The 27,425-nt window shown below is 35.3% G+C and overlaps 1 protein-coding gene across 1 annotated transcript; it reads left to right on the forward strand.

Moving 5' to 3' along the window:
• Positions 1–254: 254 nt before the first annotated feature.
• Positions 255–4,531, forward strand: LOC149192901 (delta-selinene-like synthase, chloroplastic). Its single transcript, XM_089406492.1, has 10 exons — positions 255–445; positions 650–837; positions 994–1,106; positions 1,366–1,586; positions 1,724–1,821; positions 1,947–2,039; positions 3,003–3,218; positions 3,436–3,574; positions 3,862–4,110; positions 4,214–4,531. Exons 1-10 carry the CDS (start codon positions 338–340, stop codon positions 4,514–4,516), a joined length of 1,728 nt encoding a protein of 575 aa, XP_089262618.1. The 5' UTR covers positions 255–337; the 3' UTR covers positions 4,517–4,531.
• The last annotated feature ends 22,894 nt before the right edge of the window (positions 4,532–27,425 follow it).

Consider the following 27,425-nt stretch of genomic DNA (forward strand, 5'->3'; position numbering starts at 1 on the left):
CGGGATTGATTGAATCCTTTTTGACTGTGGAAAACTTAACCAGTATAACTTAGATCGCAAAGCTTAACACTGTAACTATAACATGGATTTTAACAATATCCTACAGAACTTTCCATTGTTTTCAGGGCACTATATCTTTATATCGAACTCGCCTACTTTATTACTCTAGTCATTCGGAGCATACAAATATTAAAATACATTTTATCCTTAATTCGTACTCCAAGAATTATATATAAGCAACCCGCGATTGCATATTCATCAAATAAATATCATAGCAGCAGAGGGTAGTGCTATAATACGCAAATCATCAGGTTATTGACTAGAATTTGCCGACGTGATGGCTGAGATTTGTGAATCTGTTTCTGCCATCCCTCGACGCACTGCCAATCATCACGGAAATGTGTGGGACGACGATCTCATACTATCTCTCAACTCGCCCTACGGAGTATATTTTCAATCTTTTCCATCAGTTTATCATGGCGTAATCTGCTCTTTGTTTCTTTAGTTTTTCTATTTGCTGTTAGCATTAATGTATATTTTTAAAAGTTTTTTGTTTGCTGTTATACATATTTTAAGTTTTCCGTTCGCTGTTAACATTAATGTGCCTCTCTCTCTCTGTATATATTTAATTGCATTGCACTGTAATTAGGGACCTGCATATTATGAACAAGTCAAAAGGCTCGTTGATGAGATCAAGCGTTTACTTCTGAAGGAAATGGACGATAGCAATCAAGATTTAATCAAACGTCTTCAGATGATTGATATATTGGAGTGCCTTGGAATTGATCGACATTTTCATCCTGAACTAGAAATAGCTGCTTTAGACTACGTTTACAGGTTAGGAACTTCTACACATGTGAATGAATGAATATATATATATATATATATATATATATATATATATAACTAACTCATATATATATATATATATATATATATATATATATGCACATGGTTTTTGTTGGCCGTTCGTGATTATTCCATGGTTGACAGATGTTGGAACGAAGGAGGTATCGGAGTGGGATCAAAAGATTCCTGCAAAGACCTTAACGCTACAGCGTTAGGATTTCGTGCTCTCCGACTGCATCGATATAACGTGTCTTCAGGTGGTAGCTGCAGTTGCTTTTCGACTTTATGTTAAGCTATAATATACCCTCAAGATAGTTGAGCAGTACCAATTGAAATATTTGTAATTGTTGTTGGATTGGTGTTTGCTTCGTGGGTCATAAAAAACCATGGGTGGAATTTCCCACAAAGTTTTATGTTTACTTCACAAAGATTTCTGTTTCATTCAATTGTTATATTATTCACCCACAAAGTGTTTTTTCGTTTAAATCGATTTTTATATAATTCAGCTTTGAACAGGTGTCTTGGAGAATTTCAAGGATGAAAACGGGAAGTTCTTCTGCAGTTTCACTGGAGATAAACAAGTTAGAAGCATGTTGTCGTTACTTCGAGCTTCAGAAATTTCATTTCCTGGAGAAAAAGTAATGGAAGAGGCGAAGGCATTCACAAGAGAATATCTAAACGGAGTTGTAGCTGGAGGCGGGGAAGTGACCGGGGTAGATCAGAGTCTTTTGGAAGAGGTAAACAGTAAGCGCATTTTGAAAGTGTTACCTTAAAAAGAGATGCCGTCCATGGTTTTTTTAAAGTGTTACGTAAATTTAGAAAAAGGATGGTGTGCATGGTTTATAAAGGATTTGACTTGATCACTGTTATTTAGGTGAAGTACGCATTGGAGTTTCCATGGTATTGCAGTGTGCCCAGATGGGAGGCCAGGAGCTTTATTGAAATATATGGACAGAACCGTTCGTGGCTCAAGTGCGTGCCGTCTTAATGATATAGATTTGCTTTATCTTCAAATTTGCAAAATTGTCTATTTGCTTTATCTTCAAATTTCGAAAATTGTAGTTGCATACTAAATTCCTTTGCCTTTCTTTTTAAAGGTCAAATATCAACCAAAAAGTTCTAGAGTTGGCCAAGTTGGACTTCAATATTCTGCAATGCATACATCAGAAAGAGATACAGTCTATTACAAGGTCATAACCGGTACTTGCCATTTTCAGAGTTGGGTTTTTTTTACAGTTCCATATACATTATCAAAAATTTAAAATGTTTACGCATCACTTTGTTTAATGTTTACTATAAAAATATAGTTACTTATGCTGAGAATGCTCAGTTCGTCTGAGATTGCGCCATTTTCATTTTTTTATTTATTTTTATCTTAGTGATAGTTAACTTACAATGGGTCAAAAACATTATCATTTAAATCCAAAATTATTAATAATATAAACAATAAATTATAATGCTCTTTCATCAAACTAAAAATAATATTATTTTTTAATAATATTTAAATAATAAATGTTTTTGATAATAAATTAAATTGATTATAGATTTATTGATAGTAGTGAGGTAGTTAGAGGCAGGAATGTTTTTTTTTTCAAAGTGCCAAACTTTATCATAATTCTTGCTGTAATTTGCAAATTGTTATTCAAGAAAAACCACTCTACATGAAATAACTAATTGATAGTCCTTAAAAAGACAAGTTTTCACTGTTTTGAGCTATTAACTTATTTCTTTACATACTAAAAAAACGAACTCTTAATCAAACAAAAGTAATTTTAAAACGTACTCCACGCCCATATATATTTCTTTCTACCTACCCAAACTCACAAAATATCTATTAATTATTTAATTGGAATGTACTTCTTTCTACCAACCCAGATTCACAAAATATCTATTTGTTATTTAATTGGTTTGTATTTCCTGTGGCGGACTTGCAGGTTTGGAAAGGATATTTAGATTTAATAAAAATTTACACTATTTTAACCACAGTATTTTATGTGGAGTAAATTATATATATATATATCACTTCTCATTCCTAAAAAATACGGTGGTATTAAAATAAAATTACCTAATATTATATAGAAAGATATGCTAATTGACAATCTTGGAGATATGATCATAAATGACGTTCTGCACTACTATTATGTCCTGCGTAGGTGGTGGAGAGGCTCAGAAATTGCGCAGCTCAATTTCTATCGGAAGCGTCACGTGGAATTTTACTTTTGGGCTGTTACATGCATTTTCGAGCCCGAGTTTTGTCACAGCAGAGTTGCCTTCGCAAAACTTTGTGTCGTCGCAGCCGTTTTAGATGACCTCTATGACACTCACGGAATGTTGGACGAACTAAAAACCGTGTCGGAGGCAGTGAGACGGTGAATTTCAATTTATTCCCAGCTATTTTATTCATATTATTGCTATTTTATTTATTCCCAGCTTCTCAACCTATTCCAATTCCAATCATATATTATTGCTATTTTATTTATTCCCAGCTTCTCAGCCTACTCCACGATTTTGTGCATATTGCTATTTGATTTATTCCCAGCTTCTCAGCCTATTCCAATCATATATTATTGTTTGCGTCATTTTCAGATGGAATTCTTCATTAACAGATGAACTTCCGGACAACATAAAAATTGCATTCCAGTTTTTCTTTAGCACAGCGAATGAATTGGCTGTTGAGGTCGCAAAAGAGCAAGGGCGAGATATGACATCCATATTAAAGGATAACGTATGTGTTTTGGATGATCTGGATTTTATAGATGGATTATCTGTGTTTTTGGAATATCATTATTTTAATGGGATGCTATTATTATTATCACCTTACTTCCATGGTTGTCCTAAGAATGCAATTTACTGTGAAAAGGCCATGAAATTTGTCATTTGAAATTATATATTTTTAATTTTATTATGAAATTTGTCATTTGAACTAATATATTTTTAATTTTATTATTCTTCATTTAGAGAGAAAAGGGGAGACTTTAACCATTAATGTACTTTTACTTTTTCAATGATCAGTGGCAGCGATATCTTGAGTCTTATCTGCAAGAAGCGGAATGGATAGCGACTGGTCATGTGCCCACGTTGAATGAGTACATAAAGAATGCTCGCGCTAGCTCAGGGATGTGCATTCTAAATTTGTTTCCCCTTCTGTTGATGGGTCAACTTCTCCCGAACAACATTCTGGAGCAAATACATTCTCCATCCAAGATGCAGGAGCTCTCAGAATTGACGATCAGGCTCGTCGACGACTTAACAGATTTCGAGGTATTTGGCATCTAATTTTACATTTATTTAAGCCCGTTTAAACAAGTTCGGATGCGCAAACTTCTGTGCAAAATACTGATTTTTTTCACAAATTGCAATGAAGGATGAGAAGCAACGCGGGGAGATAGCTTCAATTATAGAGTGTTACATGAAAGAAAACCCTGATTCTAGCGTGGAAAACGCTTTAAATCACATCAAGGACATCCTTCGTCTCTCGCTTGAGGAATTGAATGGGGAGTTTCTCAAGGAGGACAGTGTACCGTTGTGTTGCAAGAAGTTCACTTTCAATATAACACGAGGCCTGCAATTTCTGTTCAGATACGGAGACGGCATATCGGTATCTAACAAGGAATTAAAGGAGCAGATATTCAAAATTCTCGTCGACCAAGTCCCAATTGAGGAATAATGACGATCCGGTTACTAGCTGTGTGTATTAATTATGTTTTTGAATGCTTTATGCTTATTAAGTGCGTATGGCCATAGGGACATATGCTATATATATATATATATATATATATATATATATATAATATATATTTTTATTTTTATATAGAGGAACTAGCTCTAGTAGCAATAGTGAATTTGAACCAACATCTTTCAATTTTCAATGATTTCGCATGTCTCAGCTTATCAATCTAAGGTTAAGAGTTATTTCCAATGTAGTTATGCATTTTTGACATTAAAATAAATTCATTAATTAAAATAAAATGTCATATGAAATTAGTTATAATATTTTGGGCAATATGGTATTAATAAGCTATGATAATGGTCATGGTAATGCAAAAACTTATATTAAGAATCTCCACTATAAAGTATAGGTAAATCTCTATAGTTAAGAATCTTGTTACATGCTTTTATCAAAATGTACATATGTTGTTTTTATTAATCTTTCTGTCATTAATAATAATTCAAATTATTTTAAATAACTTATAATTTAATTAATATTAGATTTTTTTTAATTTTAACAACTTGAGACTTACCATAAAACAAGTGTGAATTGCATAAAAATTTTGGTGGGTAGTAACTCCTTGTAAGTATATTTATTTACACATTTTTCTTATCTATTTGTTATGCAAGCACTTGCTTAAATTATGGTGGCCAGCAACCAATGGTAAATAGGTTATTTACATGAGTATTCAAGCTATTTTTAAGGATTTTAATTTTTGGTAGTTTTTCTATGAAGCTTAACAATGAAAATCAAATAAAAAATCATTGCAAAACTATCTAAAAATAATGGCATAAATATTGCAACTATACGAGAAAATTTATGGCAGAAAAATATGAGCAATTATCCACATGCCATTGTTTTGTGCAAAGGCTAAAATAAGGCCTTCAAATTATAGTCCAATCGTGTTTGTTTAATATTTTTTTAATGATATTGAAAATTAAATAATTTTGTTTTAAATTATGCATTATAAGTTGCATGGTCAATGTTTAATGATAGTGAAAATTAAATATTTTTGTTTTGAATTATGTATTATAAGTTGCATGGTCAATGTTAAACTAACAGTGGTTAATATTAAAATTGATTCCTTGGACTAATAATGGTCAATAGGCAAATAGAATCTATAGTTTTACTCATATGTAAGTTTTGAGGAAAACATATAGGTGTAGTTTAACTTATAAACGAAATAACATTTTTCATGGGAATCCTACCATACAATTTCAGGCAAGTTTGTGATATTTTGTTGTTTAAAAAATATTATTGAATGCATAAATGGATACAACACCCTGAAAAATCCTTAGGACACTGAAATTCTATTAAACTTAAATTTTTAAAAATATCTATCAGATTTTGATTAAACAAGAGGTCTCTACTATGTGAGAAAATTATATGATAGGTCTAGTTGTACTAACTTCACAAATTTCTCTAGAGTTACATGTATACTACCCAATAAGTGGTTTAGAGCAAGAATCATTTTTTCTATCTATTGGAGGTGGCCAATGGATTTCAAGATTTTTCCACTAAGATTATAATTATTTTGTTTAAATATTTTATATGTATACTACCCAACAAGTGGTTTAGAGCAAGATTCATTTTTTCTAGCTATTGGAGGTGGCCAATGGATTTCAAGATTTTTCCACAAAGATTATAATTATTTTGTTTAAATATTTTATATGTATACTACCCAATAAGTGGTTTAGAGCAAGATTCATTTTTTTCTAGCTATTGGAGGTGGCCAATGAATTTCAAGATTTTTCCACAAAGATTATAATTATTTTGTTTAAATATTTTATTCTTTTTATGATGACGTTGATATTGAGGTGATCTATTTAGAAGGGATCCTAGAAGTGGGATTTTTTGAACTAGAGAGATCTTTGCTATTCTCAACAGAAAATCATGCTACAAGATGTTTTGTGACCTACTAAAAGACAAACCTAAATGGGCCATGGTTGAAGAAAAGTTTCATGTTCAACCCAAAATGGTTAAGCAATCTTCACTGGCCAAGAGAAGAAAATTTGAAGGCATTCTACTGATCACCATCTTCTACTTGAAACAATATCTTGCCCTACAAACAATATAACATGTGACAAATTTGCTAATCTACCACCAACACTGCAAACAATTCCCATGTGTTGTTTGAAATGCATCTGGTACCAAAAAACATAAGGAATATCTCACAGGAGTGTCATTCACTGTAACTTGAAGCACTATTGTCCGACATGAGGTATGTGCCTTCTGAGCTAGTTATATGATAGGTCTGGTTGTAGTAACTGCACGCATTTCCTTAGGGTTACATGTATACTACCTTATAACTTCTTCTGAGCAAGATTTAATTTTTCTAGGTGTTGTGGAGGTGGCCAAAGGATTTGGGTATTCTTCCACATAGATTATAATTATTCTTTTTATGATGACATTGAAATTGAGATGATTACTTTAGAAGGGATCGTTGAAGTGGACATTCTGAACCTGAGAAATATTTTATCTTCTCAACAGAAAGAAATGCTACAAGATGTTTTGTGACATGCTAAAAGGCAAACCAGATGGGCCATGGTTGAAGCAACATTTCATGTTCTGCCCCAAAATAGTTAAGAAATGAACACGAGCTAGAAAAAAATAATTATGAAGGCATTTGACTACTCACCATCTTCTACTTCAAACAAAATCTAACACCACAAACAATATGACATGTGACAAATCTGTCAATTTGCCACCAATGCTGCAAACAATTCCAATGTGTCATTTAAAATGCATCTAGTACAAAAAAACACAAGGAATATCTCACAAGTGATTTCATTCATTGTAACTTGAAGCATTGTTGTCCGACATGGACTCTCAAATTCTTCATTTTCATTCATGATACATATACTAAAGAACAAATCTTGCAAAGGTAAACAACAATTCCTCGAATTAAAGTATAGATTGTCATGTGGAATTTTTCATAGTATCCTATAATCATTATGGATGAGTCCTCCATTTAAAAGCCTTGTTGTCATATTGCAACATCGAAAATACAAAAATATTTTGTTACACTTATGGAGACGACCGTCCTCAATTTCTTAAAAGGTCTATGTTCACCCATTTTAACTACATGGTAATAAAAAACTATATTCATAATTAAATAATCGTTTATTGATATCTCTTACTTTTATTAAAATAATATTTTAGTTTTTTAAAACTTTATAATTATGGTCAATTTTTTTTAACATAGTAAATTGGAATGATGGTATGTTTTAAGGCCATAATCATGTGTTTCTGATCTACGATCCTTATAAAATCTATAATAGTCTTACGAGTATGGATCTTTGGTATCCATATTATTTGGAACTGGGAAAAGATAGTCATCAAGACATATACCCGTGATTGTTCGTGTCATGAGTGGATGATCAAACTGTGCAACTCTTAATAGTTCATATTTAATGTTCATAATGAATTGTTCACCTTTGTAGGTCCATTTTACCGTTGGCATAAGCCTCCTTACAAAATTTTTGGTGTCTCCACATATTGCTATTTTGCCCTTTTTTCTTACTAATGTTAAGAACATAGAGTAATGTTCCCATGATACTGGTCCAAAAATAATGTCACAATAACATAATCCAGAAATATTATAGTCAATATGCATATATCTCAAATCTATGTTGATCCTCTCTTCTGCTTTTGTTGAGTCTTGCTTTTATTTTTTTTTCCATTTCCACAATATTTGGATTTGGAGAGGAGGTGATTTAATTTCTTTAATTAAATCCAGCGAAACGAAGTTAAATAAGAAAGAGATTTCCACAAAAATATTAACAGGAAGCTACTAATTCTAATATAAAATCCGATGATTGTAATATCAAATTTGAGTGTAATTTTTTAACAATCTGAATGAGAAACTAGATTATAGTGATAGAGTTGGTGAATGGAAGATATCTAGAATAGTTGGGAGGATAGAGTTGGTGAATGGAAGATATTTCGAATGGTTGGGAAGGTTTAATGATAACCTCTCCACCCAAGTTCTAGTCACATGAAACACAATTATATCATATGTTTGAAAACGCAACCATGATATATATAATTTGACATATGTAGGACGCTTCTTTTAGGGTTTCACACCCTTTAAAAAAAAGAGTCAGTGAAAATTCATCATTGTCACAAGCGCAACAATTTCATTGTATGCTTGCCGCAACTTAAACAATTAATTATAAAGTGTGTGAAAGTCCGCATTGGAAAACCAGAAGAACGTCATGTGAAACAAGAAATTCCAGTGAAATAAACGTCCTGTGGTGAAATTCCAGGAAAAGTACATTTGTGTAACTGGCGTGCTCTATTGGGGAAGAAGACGACCCAGAGCCCATAGAGATTTTGTCCCTGGCAGCCCAAACCGACTTGATTCCACGGCCTTTCCAACAGACTCATCTCGTCACTGTAAACTGGTAACAAAACAATCCAAACTCGATTCAGTCACTGGATATTGATTGCAATTGAAAATGAAACTAGGGTCGGAAATAGAAAACGGTTTTTCCCGGGTAGCGACGTTCCCGGGCGAATTTGCCGCAGTGTAGAGTACTCCTATACTGCCCCAGGGTTGGAATTTGACTGGAAAAATGCCCGTCACAAGGCATTTTGACCATATTTCACGTTTAAAAATTTTTAAAAACCGTTTTTTGTGACAGGTTTTCAAAGTTATAGAACGTATTTTTGACTGTTCACTTTTTTTAAAAATGTCATTACTACCCTCCCAAATAATAGTCTTGGAATCTAATCCTCGTAATATATTTTATTGACTGGTCAATAAAGAAGTGCGGTAATATTTGGAATTGGTTCTATAATATTTGTTTTTATTGAAATAAATTAATTTCATGTTATTTAAAGTTGTAGGTGTATATTTGATAGCACTTATTTAGTTGTAATATATTATATTGAGTGACTAATAATTAAGTAGCATAATAATTAAATTCATGTGGTTTATATTTAAATAAATTATGTTTGTTGGATTTACTAAAAATTTGAAATTCACCTGGATTTCATGATATTATGATGGTGGAGAGGATGGAGTGATTAATAATTAAGTAGGGTAATATTTGGAATTTATATTATAATATTTGTTTTTATTTAAATAAATTAAATTCACGTTGTTTATATTTAAACCAATTAAGTTTGTTGGGTTTATTAAAAACTTGAATTTCACCTCCATTTCATGATATTATGATGGTGGAGAGGATGGGTACTTTGAGGATAGTTTTTAGTCAACTCCAAAGTTTTTGAGATGGCAATTTCTTTTTGGGAAGTTTTTTTGTTTATATTGGTGGAAGAAATTTATTTGTTTTTATTGAAATTGCAACATTTAAATTATGTAATAGAAATCCAAATTGAGAAATTGAAATAGGGGTAGATTCATTGCAATAACAATGAGTTGCGTGTGAGTAAACTATATTTCTAGATATGCTCATAATTTTTGTATCATGTGTTTGGGAGAAGCACTGAATCTGGATGGTTTGGGAGTTGTGGATCCCATTCATGAGTAAAACAACTTTTGTGATTCAACAAATCATTTAGTTAGGGTCATGTTGTTTCTTTCTTATTATAAATATGTGAGAAAAATTAACACAGTTGTGTGATTGAAAAGTATTTTTTTAATTAAGCTTTTATTAATGAAAAGTCTATTTATTATCAAAACATTTTGATTAAAAAGCAAAATTTTAAACATAACTTTCCTTGACGGTCAATCTAAAAACCTAAAACATAAAAAAAATAAGATTATTGGACTAGTAATGAAAAATCCAAATTCCAACCCTATTTCCCCGGAAGTTCCTATTTCTACCTCTATTAGTCCATTAATGCGCCCTGACATGCGCTCTCGATAGCCAGATATAACACGCGCGCTGTGATGACTAGAGAAAAAAAAATAACGATTGGGCTAATAGAAGTGGAAATAAGAACTTCCTACTTCCCTTATAACCATGTGACTATGGTACGGCTATTAACAGATCCTGCCAACGAAATTATTCAACACCTTCCGACTCCTTTCCATACGAATCTGGTGGGTAAATTTTAACGTATTCAAGGGAGACACATGTGTGGTGAACCATCTCAATAATCAAGAATCGCTAATCGCTGAGAACGCTAACTTGGTTCAAGCTTGTCCGGCAAAAATAAAATAAATCGTATTGCAGACAGCGTACAATTATGGTCGGCATTTATGTTTATTAGCCTGACCAAAACGACATTCAAACCACCTCGCATCTCCGTTAAATTTGGTCATATCATTGTCAACGAGAACATCATGCATGTGGAGATTACATGCGAGAGTGTGACGTAAGTGGAGATTACGTGGGAGAGTGTGACGTAAGAAGGTTTTTATTTTACCACACTTCCTCAACACATTAAAGTTTACTCAATCAGTACCTAATCAGCGGGTGTTAAATAATTTCGTTGTCAGCATCTGTTCATAGTAGTATTATAGTCACATGGCTATCGTCATATCTTCAATTTTAGATGCTTTGTATCGCAGGCCTGAATTGATTGATTGACCGTTGAGGAGCTAAATAATTTCGTTGTGAGGAGCAGTACTATAATCACACGGCTGCCGTCATATCTTCAATTTTAGATGCTTTGAATCACAGGGCTGAATTGATTCACTCATCGATGAAGTGGAGGGGGCATAAATGAATAGCTCTGGGCCTCCCGAGGAAATTGTAAAATAATAGTGGAAATAATAAAATAAGATTAGATTACATCTTCAAATTTAGAGGGAAAAAAGAAAAGCGATTTTTTCAACTCATATTTTCAACTTATTTCCCTATGGGTTTACTCAAATTTCTAGCGGAAACACTCGTTTGATGTAAAATTTCATTCTTCATCCAAGTAGTACCCATGTTGCATACTTTTGATGGACCCTGCTACATGAAAAATGAAAAATACATTAAAAACGTGATCACATTTTTAATGTATTTTTCATTTATCATGTAGCAAGTTCCATCAAAAGTATGCAACATGGGTACTCCTTGGATGAGGAATTAAATTTTTCATCCAACACATACTCCCACTTGAAATTTGAGTAAAACCTTAGGGAGATGAGTTGAAAATACGTGTTGAAAAAGTAGTTTTTTTTTTTTTTTTTTTTTTTTACTCCAAAAATGGTGAATCATCCCCCATGGTTGACATCATCATCTTTAATCCTATTGGTTCTTATAATGTTTAATTTGGTTGTACGTTTTTCTTAGGAGGTCCATTTTAGACCTCAAAATTCCCCTAATGAGGTTTGCTACAGGAGTGACAAGATTTATACATGGGTGAGATAACTTGTCGAATGCCCAAGAAAATAATATGAAAATAAGATAAGAAAAGTTTTGTTATGAAGTAGGATTTCCTAGTACTCCATTCTATGTGGAATCACTCAAGAATACCCCTATTAACATGTGCTAAAAAATAGCAGAATTACTACTCTAAATATTGGAAATTCAAGAGCTAGTGAGCTAGTTAACCTACAAAATTCCTAACCCAATCAAGTGAAAATCATATGGGGTAAATTTTTTTATTAACTTGAATGTTTTTATAATCCAATACAAGTGGAATCAACTCAAATGAATATCATTAACACACTCTAAAAAATAGCAGAAAATTACTACTATTTTGCTACAAGGGACTTCCAAAAATTCTGCATTTGTGAACTAGTAAACCAATCCAAGTATCTCAATGACTAATATGACTTTTAAAATATGTTCTAAGGATGCATAATGATTTTGAATCTGTAAATAACATGCAAAAAAAATTACTTCAATCATTTAACCAATGTAACCTACAACAAAAGAGGTGTGAACACTAAATGTAGAAATAAGAGATGCTAATTTAAAAGATATTTAAAGAAGATAAAGAAATTATAAAAGAGGGATTTGAGGCTCCCGATGTTGAAGAATCTAGGAAAAAGTAGTGTAGTGTGATTCTTCGTTGATTGATAATAATTTGTGGAGTCTTTTTACTTTTCTTGTTAGCTTTTTCTTATTATTATTATTATTATTATTAGTGCATATGTGTGTACTTCATCGATCTGATATCAAAACATAAAAAACAAGAACACAAGATGCTCTGCCAGGGCCAAAGATTCTCTTCTTTTGAGAAGAAAACCCTTTGGTGAATTTCTCTTATTGAAGCTTCTTTGATCAATGCCAAACCCTAGACTCCTGATAATGAGATCCTCCAAGCACAAGTCAAGTCTCCTTTTTGCGCCATCACTACAAGAAAAAAGGTCATTGGTGAGGGTCATGCTTGTGACAGACCTTTAAGGTCCATCATCAATGTCGCATATGGTGATGGTCTTTAAAAAAGCGTTGTTGTAAATGTATATAGTGATGGTCCTTTAAGGTTTGTCACCAAAGCCATTTTTAATGACACTTATGGTGAGGGTCGTTAAAGGCCCGTCACTAATTCTCTCTTTGGTGACACTTTTGGTGATGGTCATTAAAGGCCCATCACTAATTCTCTCTTTGGTGACACTTCTAGTGACGATCTTTTATTGACCGTCAGCAATGATCTTTTTGGTGACTTTTGATGACGGTCAATAAACGTTCGTCATAGTTGATCATTCCAATGAGTTTTTGATGACGCTTCATGCATGTGACGGACCTTTAAGGTCCATCACCAATGTCGCATATGGTGGTGGTCTTTAAAAAATTGTTGTTGTAAGTGTATATATTGACGGTCCTTTAAGGTTTGTCACCAAAGCCATTTTCAATGACACTTTTGGTGAGGGTCATTAATGGCCCATCACTAATTCTCTCTTTGGTGACACTTTTGGTGAGGGTAATTAAAGGCCAATCTCTAATTCTCTCTTTGGTGACACTTCTAGTGATGATCATTTATTGACCCTCACCAATGCTATTTTTGGCTACTTTTGGTGATGGTCAAAAAATGTTCGTCATCATTGATCATTCCAATGAGTTTTTGATGATGCTATGTACCTGTTACTATATTTTTTGTCAAAATATAATGATTTAAGACCATTGTTGTGGAGTCTTTTTCATTATGTGTCCAAGCTCATAGTGGTTATTATAGTCAGTCAATTTGTTAAGAAGTAATTAGTGTGTATCATTTCCCTCAAGTCATAAGAATATAGTCTTCCTATGGGTCAAGACATGATTCATCTCTATTAGGTTTGTTATCTAGAAAATTTACTTTAAATAAAGTTCCATTAGTGTGTGTAGGAACTATATTTTTTGATACATAATCAAGCTCTATCAATTCTATTAATGAGAGAGACCTAGCACTCCTCAAAACTCATGACACACCTTAACATGCTTTGGAACATTACACTAACATTCCTTGGCACCTCGCATGTCTTGGAACATCTTTGTACCTGCAACATCTTTGTACCTAGAACATGTTGCCATGAGTAGGACACCCAGGCACATGTTGGCATGCCATATCTTAGCATAGCACTCCCCTATCATATGTTGGCATTCCCTGTAGTCCCTAGCATGCCATGGAACTCCTTGGCATAATATTGCATTGAAAAACATTAGCACTTGCCACTTGCCATGGAACCACTTGGCATGTATTGGAACATATTATTAGTGTGCCTAGCATGCCCCTTTTGAAGAAGATAAAGTCTCGACTTATTAACCCTATTATGTGTTGATTTCCTTGCATTTTAGATTGGTTGTTCCTTTTGTTTCCTCGAAACTCCTTGATGTATATTGGCATACTCTGGCACCCTACACATATTAGCATGTCTTAGCACCTGGCATGCCTTGGCACTATTTGGCACATGTTAGCACACATCAGAACTACCTAGCACACTCTAGCACTTCTTGACATTCCCTGATATTCCCTGGCATGCCTTACCCATGCTTTGCATACCTTGTCACTCCCTCCTTGGCATGATAGCTAGCACTGATTGACACTCCCCGACACACCCTTTTATTCATTCACTTCCGTGCATTTTGACCTAGTGCTCCCTTGTGTTGTCCTAGTACTCCCTGACACTCCTCAACATGCATTGGCACTCTCTAGCACACCTTAGCACTCATAAGTGAAGAATGAAACTTGTAACCAATGTTACCAAACTCAGAATAGACAATAAATAAGTGAGGCAAAATAGCTAAGAGTTTTAATCGGATTGGGGAAAAATTAGCAAAAAATCGGGAAAAAATCAATGAATTCAATAAATAAAAATATACACATGTATTGAATTAAAAAAAACATTTTTCATTTATATTCAGTAAAGCCATGCCCAAACAATTTATAATATCAATAGATGTCCAAAATATCATGAATGAATAAGCATCTCATATATGTTATGAGTCCAAACATGATCCAAAGTATTGAGTCATGACTCCTAACTAGTGACTACATAGAACTAGAAGCAATTGCTTCTAAAAGTTTACAAACAACTGCGTACTAATTAGAAAAAAAATCAGTAACTAAGAGTCTAAGACTCTTAAGAGTGAGAACTAGAAGTGATTCCTCCCACTCCTTCGCTTTCTTGATTCTCAAAGTTCTTCAAGTCATGTAGGCTTAAAAGAGGAGCCTCTTCTAATTGGACCCAATCTGTAAAGGAGATCTATTCTATTTTACAGTAAAGGAAAGTCCTAGAGTACTCTTGCAAAAAGGAAAACACACTTTGCATAAAGTAAATTGCAGAAAAGGAATCTAGACTCATTTATAGGAATCAACATTCAAGAAGTAAGAAATATAAGAGCTTAATGATGGCCTCACCAAACCTCAGCTCAACCAAAGTGGCCTTAGATCTTTCACAGGCTATAAATCTACTTCTACCATGAATTTGGAGTGAATCTAGGAAAGGAAAATCTCGAAAATAAATTGCTACCATTAGGGGAGTTTTGAGGTCTAAAATGGGCCTCCCAAGGAAATTGTAAAATAATAGTGGAAATAATAAAATAAGATTAGATTACATCTTCAAATTTAGAGGGAAAAAAGAAAAGCGATTTTTTCAACTCATATTTTCAACTTGTCTCCCTATGGGTTTACTCAAATTTCTAGCGGAAACACTCGTTTGATGTAAAATTTCATTCTTCATCCAAGTAGTACCCATGTTGCATACTTTTGATGGACCCTGCTACATGAAAAATGAAAAATACATTAAAAACGTGATCACATTTTTAATGTATTTTTCATTTATCATGTAGCAAGGTCCATCAAAAGTATGCAACATGGTTACTACTTGGATGAAGAATGAAATTTGAGTAAAACCTTAGGGAGATGAGTTGAAAATACGTGTTGAAAAAGTAGTTTTATTATTTTTTTTATTTTTTAATCTTTTTACTTTTTTTACTCCAAAAATGGTGAATCATCCCCCATGGTTGACATCATCATCTTTAATCCTATTGGTTCTTATAATGTTTAATTTGGTTGTACGTTTTTCTTAGGATGTCCATTTTAGACCTCAAAATTCCCCTAATGAGGTTTTCTACAGGAGTGACAAGATTTATACAGGAGTGAGATAACTTGTCAAATGCCCAAGAAAATAATATGAAAATGAGATAAGAAAGGTTTTGTTATGAAGTAGGATTTCCTAGTACTCCATTCTATGTGGACTCACTCAAAAATACCCCTATTGACATGTGCTAAAAAATAGCAAAATTACTACTCTAAATATTGGAAATTCAAGAGCTAGTGAGCTAGTTAACCTACAAAATTCCTAACCCAATCAAGTGAAAATCATACGGGGTAAATTTTTTTATTAACTTGAATGTTTTTATAACCCAATACAAGTGGAATCAACTCAAATGAATATCTTTAACACACTCTAAAAAATAGCATAAAATTACTACTATTTTGCTACAAGGGACTTCCAAAAATTCTGGATTTGTGAACTAGTAAACGAATCCAAGTATCTCAATGACTAATATGACTTTTAAAATATGTTCTAAGGATGCATAATGATTTTGAATCTGTAAATAACCTGCAAAAAAATTACTTCAATCATTTAACCAATGTAACCTACAACAAAAGAGGTGTGAACACTAAATGTAGAAATAAGAGATGCTAATTAAAAATATATTTAAAGAAGATAAAGAAATTATAAAAGAGGGATTTGAGGCTCCTGATGTTGAAGAATCTAGGAAAAAGTAGTGTAGTGTGATTCTTCGTTGATTGATAATAATTTGTGGAGTCTTTTTACTTTTCTTGTTAGCTTTTTCTTCTTCTTATTATTATTATTAGTGCATATGTGTGTACTTCATCAAACTGATATCAAAACATAAAAAACAAGAACACAAGATGTTGGCTCTCTGCCAGGGCCAAAGCTTCTCTTCTTTTGAGAAGAAAACCCTTTGGTGAATTTCTCTTATTGAAGCTTCTTTGATCAATGCCAAACCCTAGACTCCTGATAATGAGATCCTCCAAGCACAAGTCAAGTCTCCTTTTTGCGCCATCACTACAAGAAAAAAGGTCATTGGTGAGGGTCATGCTTGTGACAGACCTTTAAGGTCTGTCATCAATGTCGCATATGGTGATGGTCTTTAAAAAAACGTTGTTGTAAATGTATATAGTGATGGTCCTTTAAGGTTTGTCACCAAAGCCATTTTTAATGACACTTTTGGTGAGGGTCGTTAAAGGCCCATCACTAATTCTCTCTTTGGTGACACTTTTGGTGAGGGTCATTAAAAGCCCATCACTAATTCTCTCTTTGGTGACACTTCTAGTGACGATCTTTTATTGACTGTCACCAATGATCTTTTTGGTTACTTTTGGTGACAGTCAATAAATGTTCGTCATCATTGATCATTCCAATGAGTTTTTGATGATGCTTCATGCATGTGATGGACCTTTAAGGTCCATCACCAATGTTGCATATGGTGACGGTCTTTAAAAAATTGTTGTTGTAAGTGTATATAATGATGGTCCTTTAAGGTTTGTCACCAAAGCCATTTTCAATGACACTTTTGGTGAGGGTAATTAATGGCCCGTCACTAATTCTCTCTTTGGTGACACTTTTGGTGAGGGTCATTAAAGGCCCATCACTAATTCTCTCTTTGGTGACACTTCTAGTGACGATATTTTATTGACCCTCATCAATGCTATTTTTGGTTACTTTTGGTGATGGTAAAAAAATGTTCGTCATCATTGATCATTCCAATGAGTTTTTGATGATGCTATGTACCTGTTACTATATTTTTTGTCAAAATATAATGATTTAAGACCATTGTTGTGGAGTCCTTTTCATTATGTGTCCAAGGTCATAGTGGTTATAATAGTCAGTCAATTTGTTAAGAAGTAATTAGTGTGTATCATTTCCCTCAAGTCATAAGAATATAGTCTTCCTACGAGTCAACACATGATTCATCTCTATTAGGTTTGTTATCTAGAAAATTTCCTTTAAATAAAGTTCCATTAGTGTGTGTAAGAATTATATTTTTTAATACATAATCAAGCTCTATCAATTCTATTAATGAGAGAGACCTAGCACTCCTCAAAACTCATGACACACCTTAACATGCTTTGGAACAGTACACTAACATTCCTTGGCACCTCGCATGTCTTGGAACATCTTTGTACCTACAACATCTTTGTACCTACAACATCTTGCCATGAGTAGGATGCCCAGGCACATGTTGGCATGCCATATCTTAGCATAGCACTCCCCTATCATGTGTTGGCATTCCCTGTAGTCCCTAGCATGCCATGGAACTCCTTGGCATAATATTGCATTGAAAAACATTAGCACTTGCCACTTGCCATGGAACCACTTGGCATGTATTGGAACATATTATTAGTGTGCCTAGCATGCCCCTTTTGAAAAAGATAAAGACCCGACTTATTAACCCTATTATGTGTTGATTTCCTTTCATTTTAGATTGGTTATTCCTTTTGTTTCCTCGAAACTCCTTGATGTATATTGGCATACTCTGGCACCCTGCACATATTAGCATGTCTTAGCACCTGGCATGCCTTCACACTATTTGGCACATGTTAGCACACATCGGAACTACCTAGCACACTCTAGCACTTCTTGACATTCCCTGATATTCCCTGGCATGCCTTACCCGTGCTTTGCATACCTTGTCACTCCCTCCTTGGCATGATAGCTAGCACTGATTGACACTCCCCGACACACTCTTATATTCATTCACTTCCATGCATTTTGACCTAGTGCTCCCTTGTGTTGTCCTAGTACTCCCTAACACTCCTCAACATGCATTGGCACTCTCTGGCACACCTTAGCACTCATAAGTGAAGATTGAAACTTGTAACCAATGTTACCAGACTCGGAATAGACAATAAATAAGCGAGGCAAAATAGCTAAGAGTTTTAATCGCATTGGGGAAAAATTAGCAAAAAATCGGGAAAAAATCAATGAATTCAATAAATAAAAATATACACATATATTCAATTAAAAAAAAAACATTTTTCATTGATATTCAGTAAATCCATGCCCAAACAATTTATAATATCGATAGATGTCCAAAATATTCAGAATGAATAAGCATCTCATATATGTTATGAGTCCAAACATGATCCAAAGTACTGAGTCGTGACTCCTAACTAGTGACTACATAAAACTAGAAGCAATTGCTTCTAAAAGTTTACAAACAACTGCATACTAATTAGAAAAAAAATCAGTAACTAAGAGTCTAAGACTCTTAAGAGTGAGAACTAGAAGTGATTCCTCCCACTCCTTCGCTTTCTTGATTCTCAAAGTTCTTCAAGTCATGTAGGCTTAAAAGAGGAGCCTCTTCTAATTGGACCCAATCTGTTGCATTTGTAATTTGAAAATCTATCTCTTCAAGGTCTATTGGTGAATGATCCAAACTTATCATTATCATGAGACATTGAAATGTGAATTTAAGTTTGACTTTGAACTTTAAAGTTTAAACTTTAAATTTCAAATCAGAAAATGAAACCTTCAGATTCAAGCGCTCACCTAGTATTTTCTTGTTGCGAAGTCGTAGATTGTAATGGAAAAATACAAGGTCATTTAAGCGCTTTTGTGTCAATCGTTTCACTTCTTAGAATGTATTTTCTCAAACATGCTCCAGTTGCACTCGCAACCTGAAGCACTGCATGCTTGGTTTAAGATTCGAATGACGAATCTCTTCAAATCTAGCGTATCACTACAAAAGTTTTTCCACCAAAGACCTAACAAGTGTAAAGGGTTCGTGAGTAGATGTACTAAATAACTAATAGAAAAAACTTAAAAAGACAACAAAATTTAATAAAATATTTAACATACAAAATAAAATTTAAACAAATTTAATGAATTGATGAAACCTTCAAGCCTCAAAGGGTACCTGGAAACATCTCAGACCTTTCTCGTATAGCACTGGTATAGGCAAATAATTTAGCTGGTGCTCTATAATCCTATAGTTGGGAAAAGAAACGAATTTGAAATTATAGATCAGGGAAGCACATTTCCATGCATGTCATAAGTCCTTTGTGAACCTCCCCATCCTCATTAAATTTTCTCTTATCATAAAAATATTGTGGGTTTAAGAAGTACCTAGTAGCATGTAAGGGGGAATGCAATTTCCTATCCCAGCGTGCTTCAATAATGTCCCAAAGAGGCATATACTTTGCCTCCTCATCCCCATATCTTCTTTTGATGGCCTCCTTTGGGAGGTCCATCACCTCATAAATGTAACCCATAACGGGTTTGTCACCATCAACCATCCTGAAAGTTCAAGCTTTCAAATTTAAATAAATATGAAACATTGAAAATAAAAATAACCTTGAAATGAAATTTAAAACATGAAAAAGTTAAAAGACTGGAAGCACCCAAGAACTCTAATAAGGGACTCCATCACAGTAATAATCTCTTCGGCATCTTTCCAAAAACTTTCATTAAACAAAAGTGAAATAACTTCAATGCCTTCAAGGGTCTTGGTATGTTTAGATGACATCCACTCAAGTCCCAAGAAAATCCTCTTCATATTTATCTTTTGCTCAACCACAAATTGCAAAGATATGAAATTTGTTGCAAATCTAGTCACTGCAGGTCGAAAAATTTCTTTACCTTCAGTGTATTTTCTCATGTTGTTTAGGACAATACTGTGGTTGTATAGGTAGTTTGTTATGGATTTTTCCTTCTCCACAACCTCATGTATCCAATGAAGCTTACCAATGTCCTCAAGCATTAAATATATGCAATGGGTAACACAATAGGTCCAAAAAATAGTGGGGTTCCTAATCTCAAAAAGTCTACCAGCAGCCATATAATTAGCTACATTGTTGGTGACAATTTGTACAACATGTTATTCTCCCACTTCTTGAATGACTTCCTCCATCATTTCAAAAATAAGTTGTGCAGTCTTAACCTTGTTTGAGGCATCCACTGATTTGAGAAACATTGTACCTACTGGACAAGATACAAGGAGATTTATTAAAGTTCTATTCCTCTGATATGTCCATCCATCACTCATGATGGTGCTGTTGGCATTATGATTCAAGTGTTGTCCTTGATGGCAACTCACTCAGAGACAGGTACAAGTGATGGCAACTTGGTCAGAGGACAGATCTCAGTACAGCAGGACAAGAAAGAGATATACGCAGTTTCAGTAAGGAAAATCAGCGTGTACACGCAGGTTGGCTTCAGTAAAAGCGCGTGTATGTGAAAACGTACCTTTGGTCCATGGCGGTTAGTCCTTGGAAGTTGTGCCTATGGTTTTGGACCATGGCGTCTCGACGGACGTGTTGATCCCCAGTTTTGAAGTTGATGGTATTGTGTTACTATGGTTTTGGACCGTGGTATTGTAAAGGGCCTAAGGCTATATAAGGAGAAGATCATTAGGCAAATGAATGGAGGCAAGGTGCAAGAGTGTGTGTGAGTGATGAAGATCTGAGGAAGTGTGAGATCCAAGTGCTGGTTATGGGTTGGTGATCTGAACCAAGGTTTCACTCATGTGGAGGATGATGAATGATGGAACGAGATCTCAAGGCTTGGAATGATTATCTTCATATGGTTTGACTGTGGATAGATCAGATCTACTGACGCATGTTTATTATTATGATCTGGGTATGTTTTGATGTCTGATATAGCTGCAGAGTTATAAGTTAGAATTTGCAGATCTGTACGCGGGTTGGCTTTGGTAAAAGAGCGTATACACGCAGGTTGGGTTCATCCAAGTGGCGTATACAATGTGAAGTATGATATTTGAATATGAAGTTGGATCTGGTTGTTGTTATGTTGTCTGGTTGTTGTTGACAGGGTTACAGTGATTCAGAATTGGGTGTTTCAGTGATTGATGATGCAGGTTGTTCTACAATGGTGATTGACTTATGGATCCAGTATGAAAATGTATGAAACGTGGTCCCGGAAAGATCGTAGGCCGGCACCTACATACTGGTAAACATATCAGCCAGTACAAGAGCCAAAGGGGGTTGTAGCTCCCTTCCAGGAGCAGCTGGAAAACGAGTGAAGGTTGTAGCCTTCTGTAGGGTTGGCACCTACGTACTAGTAAATGGATCGGCTAGTACAAAAGCTATGAGGGTTGTAGCCCTCTGCAGGTTGCAGCCTGCGTGCTGGTAAATGACTGCACCAGTGCATTGTAAAAGAAGTTTCTTATTAAAGAAGAAAGAGACGAATTGCAGCAGGTGGTTTTCACCCACATTGGGTTTCCACCTTATATCATGGTGTTCATGTGTGTGGCTCTTGTGTGATGTTCTGTTCTGTTATACTGCGCCTGTTTACTGTTAAATTGCTTAATAATGTTCTGATGCATTTACTGAAGATTAAGCTAACTGAATTATAAGATCTCTGGGTATACGCTAGTTGCATTAGACACAGTCGCGTGTACACGCGGGTTCACTTATCTGAAGTCGCGTATATGTTTCTGAGTATGAAATTGAAAAGTTTTATCTGATCTGATAATACTGATTCACCCCCCCCTCTCAGTATTATTTCCAACAATTGGTATCAGAGCAGGTCCTTCAGAGAAGCTTGATCGCTTGAAGGAGATTCGTAGAACAATGGGGAAGAAAGCACGTCAGAAGAAGAAGGCAGCTCAAAGGAACAATGACAACCTGCCGTTGAATTCAGATCCTGAATCACCTCAGAATGAAGATGGACAAACAAATGAAGCATCAGATCAAACCATAGATCAGCAAGATCTACCTAGCAAAAAGGAGAATGCCCTCAAAGAAGAAATCATCAAATTAGAAGATCTGTTGGAATGTGCCTCCAAAATTCGACAAATGCTGCTAGCACTGAATAAAGAGCAAGAAAACGAGATCCTCGAACTAAGGCATCAGTTGGATGAAGGAAGGAAAGCTGAAGAGACCTTGAAGAAGCAATGTCTGGACAAAGAAAAACAACATCAAGTTGAGGTAAATATCTTGAAAAGTAAATTAGAAGAAAAGGATAAACTATTACGATTTCAAGATAGTACTAAGATCTTGGATGATATTCTTAGTAGTCAAAGGTCCCCTGCTATCAAAACTGGTCTTGGTTTTCATGAGTCTATTGAAGGTGAATCTGTTTCACAAAGTAAGACAAGAATCTCTAATGCCAAATCTGAAAGGCTCTACAAGGAGATGAAAGGTCAACCTCATCAACAATCAAGGAAAGAGACTCCTCAAAGAAAATCTTTTACTCCTCCCATGAATAATGTTGAATGTTATGTATGTCATAATCTTGGACATGTTGCAGCCATATGTAGAAGAAGAAGGTTTCAAGACCATCATGCAGAAAGATCATCACATACAAGGTACTTTAATGGATATTGCTTTTCTTGCAATATGTTTGGCCACAAAGCTGCTGATTGCTATAGGAGGAATATGAAACATGTAAGATGCTATGCATGTAACAAGTTTGGACATAGAGCAAAGGATTGCTGGAACAAAGCTCATGATAAGAAGAAATCATCAACATACCTGAAGATATGGAAGAAGAAGGAAGTTCAGTCAGAAAGATGTGGCACAGCACAGGGTACTCAGCACAGCACAGACATAAGAGACTCAGGGGGAGCTGAAGGCATAGAACTTCAGTGTTCTAATTCTCATACGCAAGCTTCATGAAGCAAATCCGCGTATATACGCGAGTTTCACACTGCAAAGTCGCGTATATGTCAGTTTGTGAAAAAGCAGTGGGGACAGACTCAGAAAAGGGGTATGATATGATCCAGTCCAGTATATGTTCTATTGGTTAACAGTTACAGTCTGCTGAGGATGTCTGGAATTGTCTTGATACTTATGGCACAGGCTCAGGGGGAGCATATACTTCAAATAATGCATTGTTGGCATTATGGTTAGAAGCTGTTGATAAAGTCTATGATACATCTTTTTGTTTGATCAAAGGAATGGTATTGCAGGCTGATGCTTATGGTACAGATCATGATGCTGCTGGTGGCCTTCATAAGTCTTGGTCTAGATATTTCATCTCTATGTCATGTATCTCTTTTATGATGTCAAGGTCATGTAACGGCCTATGTTAGTTTCCCCACTATGCCTGGGATGAATGATGTAATGTTCATGTCTTATCATGAGTAAACTCTTAATGTATCTCCACATGGTTAGGTGGATGAGTCAATATTGGTATACCCCCACTAGGTTGGGTGATGAATGTATGTATTGAGTCTTTTGGTGATATGAAGGTCTTCTATGATGTATAAGTCCTTGTTCTTCTTGAAGAACATCTTTTGCAGATCTTGCCTACAGTCAAGGGGAGCATGAACAGCACAATTCAGCAAGAGCAGGATGGATAGATTGGTACACTTTGGCATACACAAAGGGGGAGCACATTTGGAGATTGCAGCAGGTACTCAGGGGGAGTATGGACAGCAGAAGGTATACCAAAGAAGAGAATATCTTGGTTCGCCCTTTGCCCTTGATGTCAAAGGGGGAGAGTGACTTGGTGTGGTGGTTGCCATCAAGTCCAAAGGGGGAGATTGTTGGCATTATGATTCAAGTGTTGTCCTTGATGGCAACTCACTCAGAGACAGGTACAAGTGATGGCAACTTGGTCAGAGGACAGATCTCAGTACAGCAGGACAAGAAAGAGATATACGCAGTTTCAGTAAGGAAAATCAGCGTGTACACGCAGGTTGGCTTCAGTAAAAGCGCGTGTATGTGAAAACGTACCTTTGGTCCATGGCGGTTAGTCCTTGGAAGTTGTGCCTATGGTTTTGGACCATGGCGTCTCGACGGACGTGTTGATCCCAAGTTTTGAAGTTGATGGTATTGTGTTACTATGGTTTTGGACCGTGGTATTGTAAAGGGCCTAAGGCTATATAAGGAGAAGATCATTAGGCAAATGAATGGAGGCAAGGTGCAAGAGTGTGTGTGAGTGATGAAGATCTGAGGAAGTGTGAGATCCAAGTGCTGGTTATGGGTTGGTGATCTGAACCAAGGTTTCACTCATGTGGAGGATGATGAATGATGGAACGAGATCTCAAGGCTTGGAATGATTATCTTCATATGGTTTGACTGTGGATAGATCAGATCTACTGACGCATGTTTATTATTATGATCTGGGTATGTTTTGATGTCTGATATAGCTGCAGAGTTATAAGTTAGAATTTGCAGATCTGTACGCGGGTTGGCTTTAGTAAAAGAGCGTATACACGCAGGTTGGGTTCATCCAAGTGGCGTATACAATGTGAAGTATGATATTTGAAGATGAAGTTGGATCTGGTTGTTGTTATGTTGTCTGGTTGTTGTTGACAGGGTTACAGTGATTCAGAATTGGGTGTTTCAGTGATTGATGATGCAGGTTGTTCTACAATGGTGATTGACTTATGGATCCAGTATGAAAATGTATGAAACGTGGTCCCGGAAAGATCGTAGGCCGGCACCTACGTACTGGTAAACATATCAGCCAGTACAAGAGCCAAAGGGGGTTGTAGCTCCCTTCCAGGAGCAGCTGGAAAACGAGTGAAGGTTGTAGCCTTCTGTAGGGTTGGCACCTACGTACTAGTAAATGGATCGGCTAGTACAAAAGCTATGAGGGTTGTAGCCCTCTGCAGGTTGCAACCTGCGTGCTGGTAAATGACTGCACCAGTGCATTGTAAAAGAAGTTTCTTATTAAAGAAGAAAGAGATGAATTGCAGCAGGTGGTTTTCACCCACATTGGGTTTCCACCTTATATCATGGTGTTCATGTGTGTGGCTCTTGTGTGATGTTCTGTTCTGTTATACTGCGCCTGTTTACTGTTAAATTGCTTAATAATGTTCTGATGCATTTACTGAAGATTAAGCTAACTGAATTATAAGATCTCTGGGTATACGCTAGTTGCATTAGACACAGTCGCGTGTACACGCGGGTTCACTTATCTGAAGTCGCGTATATGTTTCTGAGTATGAAATTGAAAAGTTTTATCTGATCTGATAATACTGATTCACCCCCCCCTCTCAGTATTATTTCCAACAGGTGCACCCTGTTTCTACCCATGATGAACGAAACTCAAATATCACAAACATGACATCTTCAACACTTTCTAATAGAAAATTTGTCCTAATGCTCTTTGATGAAGGGGCTTTGAACCCTAGAACTACAACAACAATTGCATCAATCATAGCTTGCCAATAAGGACTTATGGCACAGTGGAAAGGTATGTTAGAATAGTACCAAAAGTTAGAAATGGCCTTCCTTGCCTGATTATGAATATTTTTTTTCCAACCAGTGGTATCCAAGGTAGGTTGGGAATCGAGTTTTGTGCAGGGAGAAAAAAAGGTGTTTATGTTTCCACCTCCAATGTTGAATGCAGGAAGATTCATTTGGTCTTGAGCTTGACTTGGAATTGGAGGCATGTGTGGGAAACTTGGGAACTGCATTGAGGATTCAACAAAGGGAGATGATAATGGGGTAGTGGAAAAAAATTAATCAACTCCAAGAGTTCCTATTTCTTTTTTTTCTTTTCTTTCTTTGCATTATGCTGACTCAACATATCAATGGCCAAGGTTGCTTGGTGTTTGACATTTTCGTCAACGTTTTTTCAGAGACCTATATCATGGCCAGATATTTGTGCAAGGTGGTGCTTGAATCTATAAATGCCTCCACTACATTTCGCTTTGCAAAATTTACAAAGGAGCTCGAGGTCTCCAAGAATCTTGTCACAATAATCCCAAGCAAAGTCCTTCTCCCTCGGCATTCTTGTTGTTTTAGACTTGTCTTTAAATTGTGACTTCTATTTAGATTTGGAGTTATGCCTTCTATTTAATTTGGCTCCTTTAAAAGATAATAAGAAATTAAAATTAAAAATGCCATATATAACTTCGCAAAAAAGAGGGTTGGTTTTAAAGGATATGAGGTTTTGTTAAGGATCAAAGAGGAGTTTGTCTAGCAACACAAGCACATTTTGACCTAATATATCAATATGACCTTGAAACATTATTTAGTATATATGAGGAAATGCTACCTAAAGGAAATATTATATACATATATTGCATTGTAATCTTGAATTTGAAAGTTCGTTTAGCATAAGAAAACTAAACCAATACATCAATAACAGATTCTGGAAGAACAAAAATACACGAAGTTGTGAATGCATGGTTAAAGCCTTTGGAGTCGGTAATACATCAACCAAGGAAGGAACGCTTGATGACTTGGCTGGTGGTTGGTATGAAACCATTCTTAGTGCATTTTTAAAATCTATTTAAGCCCCATTTATAGGGTAAAAGCCATAACCAAAGTAATACATCGAAAATTCGATTGCTGAACAGTGAAACTTGAAACTTGTCATTGAAAACGACATTGAAACTTCAATATAGTAATATACCTATTATTTAAGCAAAGTGCTAATGTACCTCGATTATTCAATAGTGAAGTGGCTAAGCCTAAAGGTAACACACGCTGAAGGTGACGCGCGACTACCCGAGGGGGGGTATGGAGTATGGATAGAGCACACACTGGCGACTGCCCGATATGGAGTCTGGACTTAGGCTCATGCTGGTGGTTCCCTGATATGGAGTCCAGACTGTGTAATAGTGAGTAGTGATTGATTACT

The sequence above is a fragment of the Pinus tabuliformis genome, chromosome 2_2, assembly GCF_031772625.1.
Source record: "Pinus tabuliformis cultivar Carrire ecotype Pingquan chromosome 2_2, CPIR1, whole genome shotgun sequence".
In the NCBI taxonomy this organism is placed as follows: Eukaryota; Viridiplantae; Streptophyta; class Pinopsida; order Pinales; family Pinaceae; genus Pinus; species Pinus tabuliformis.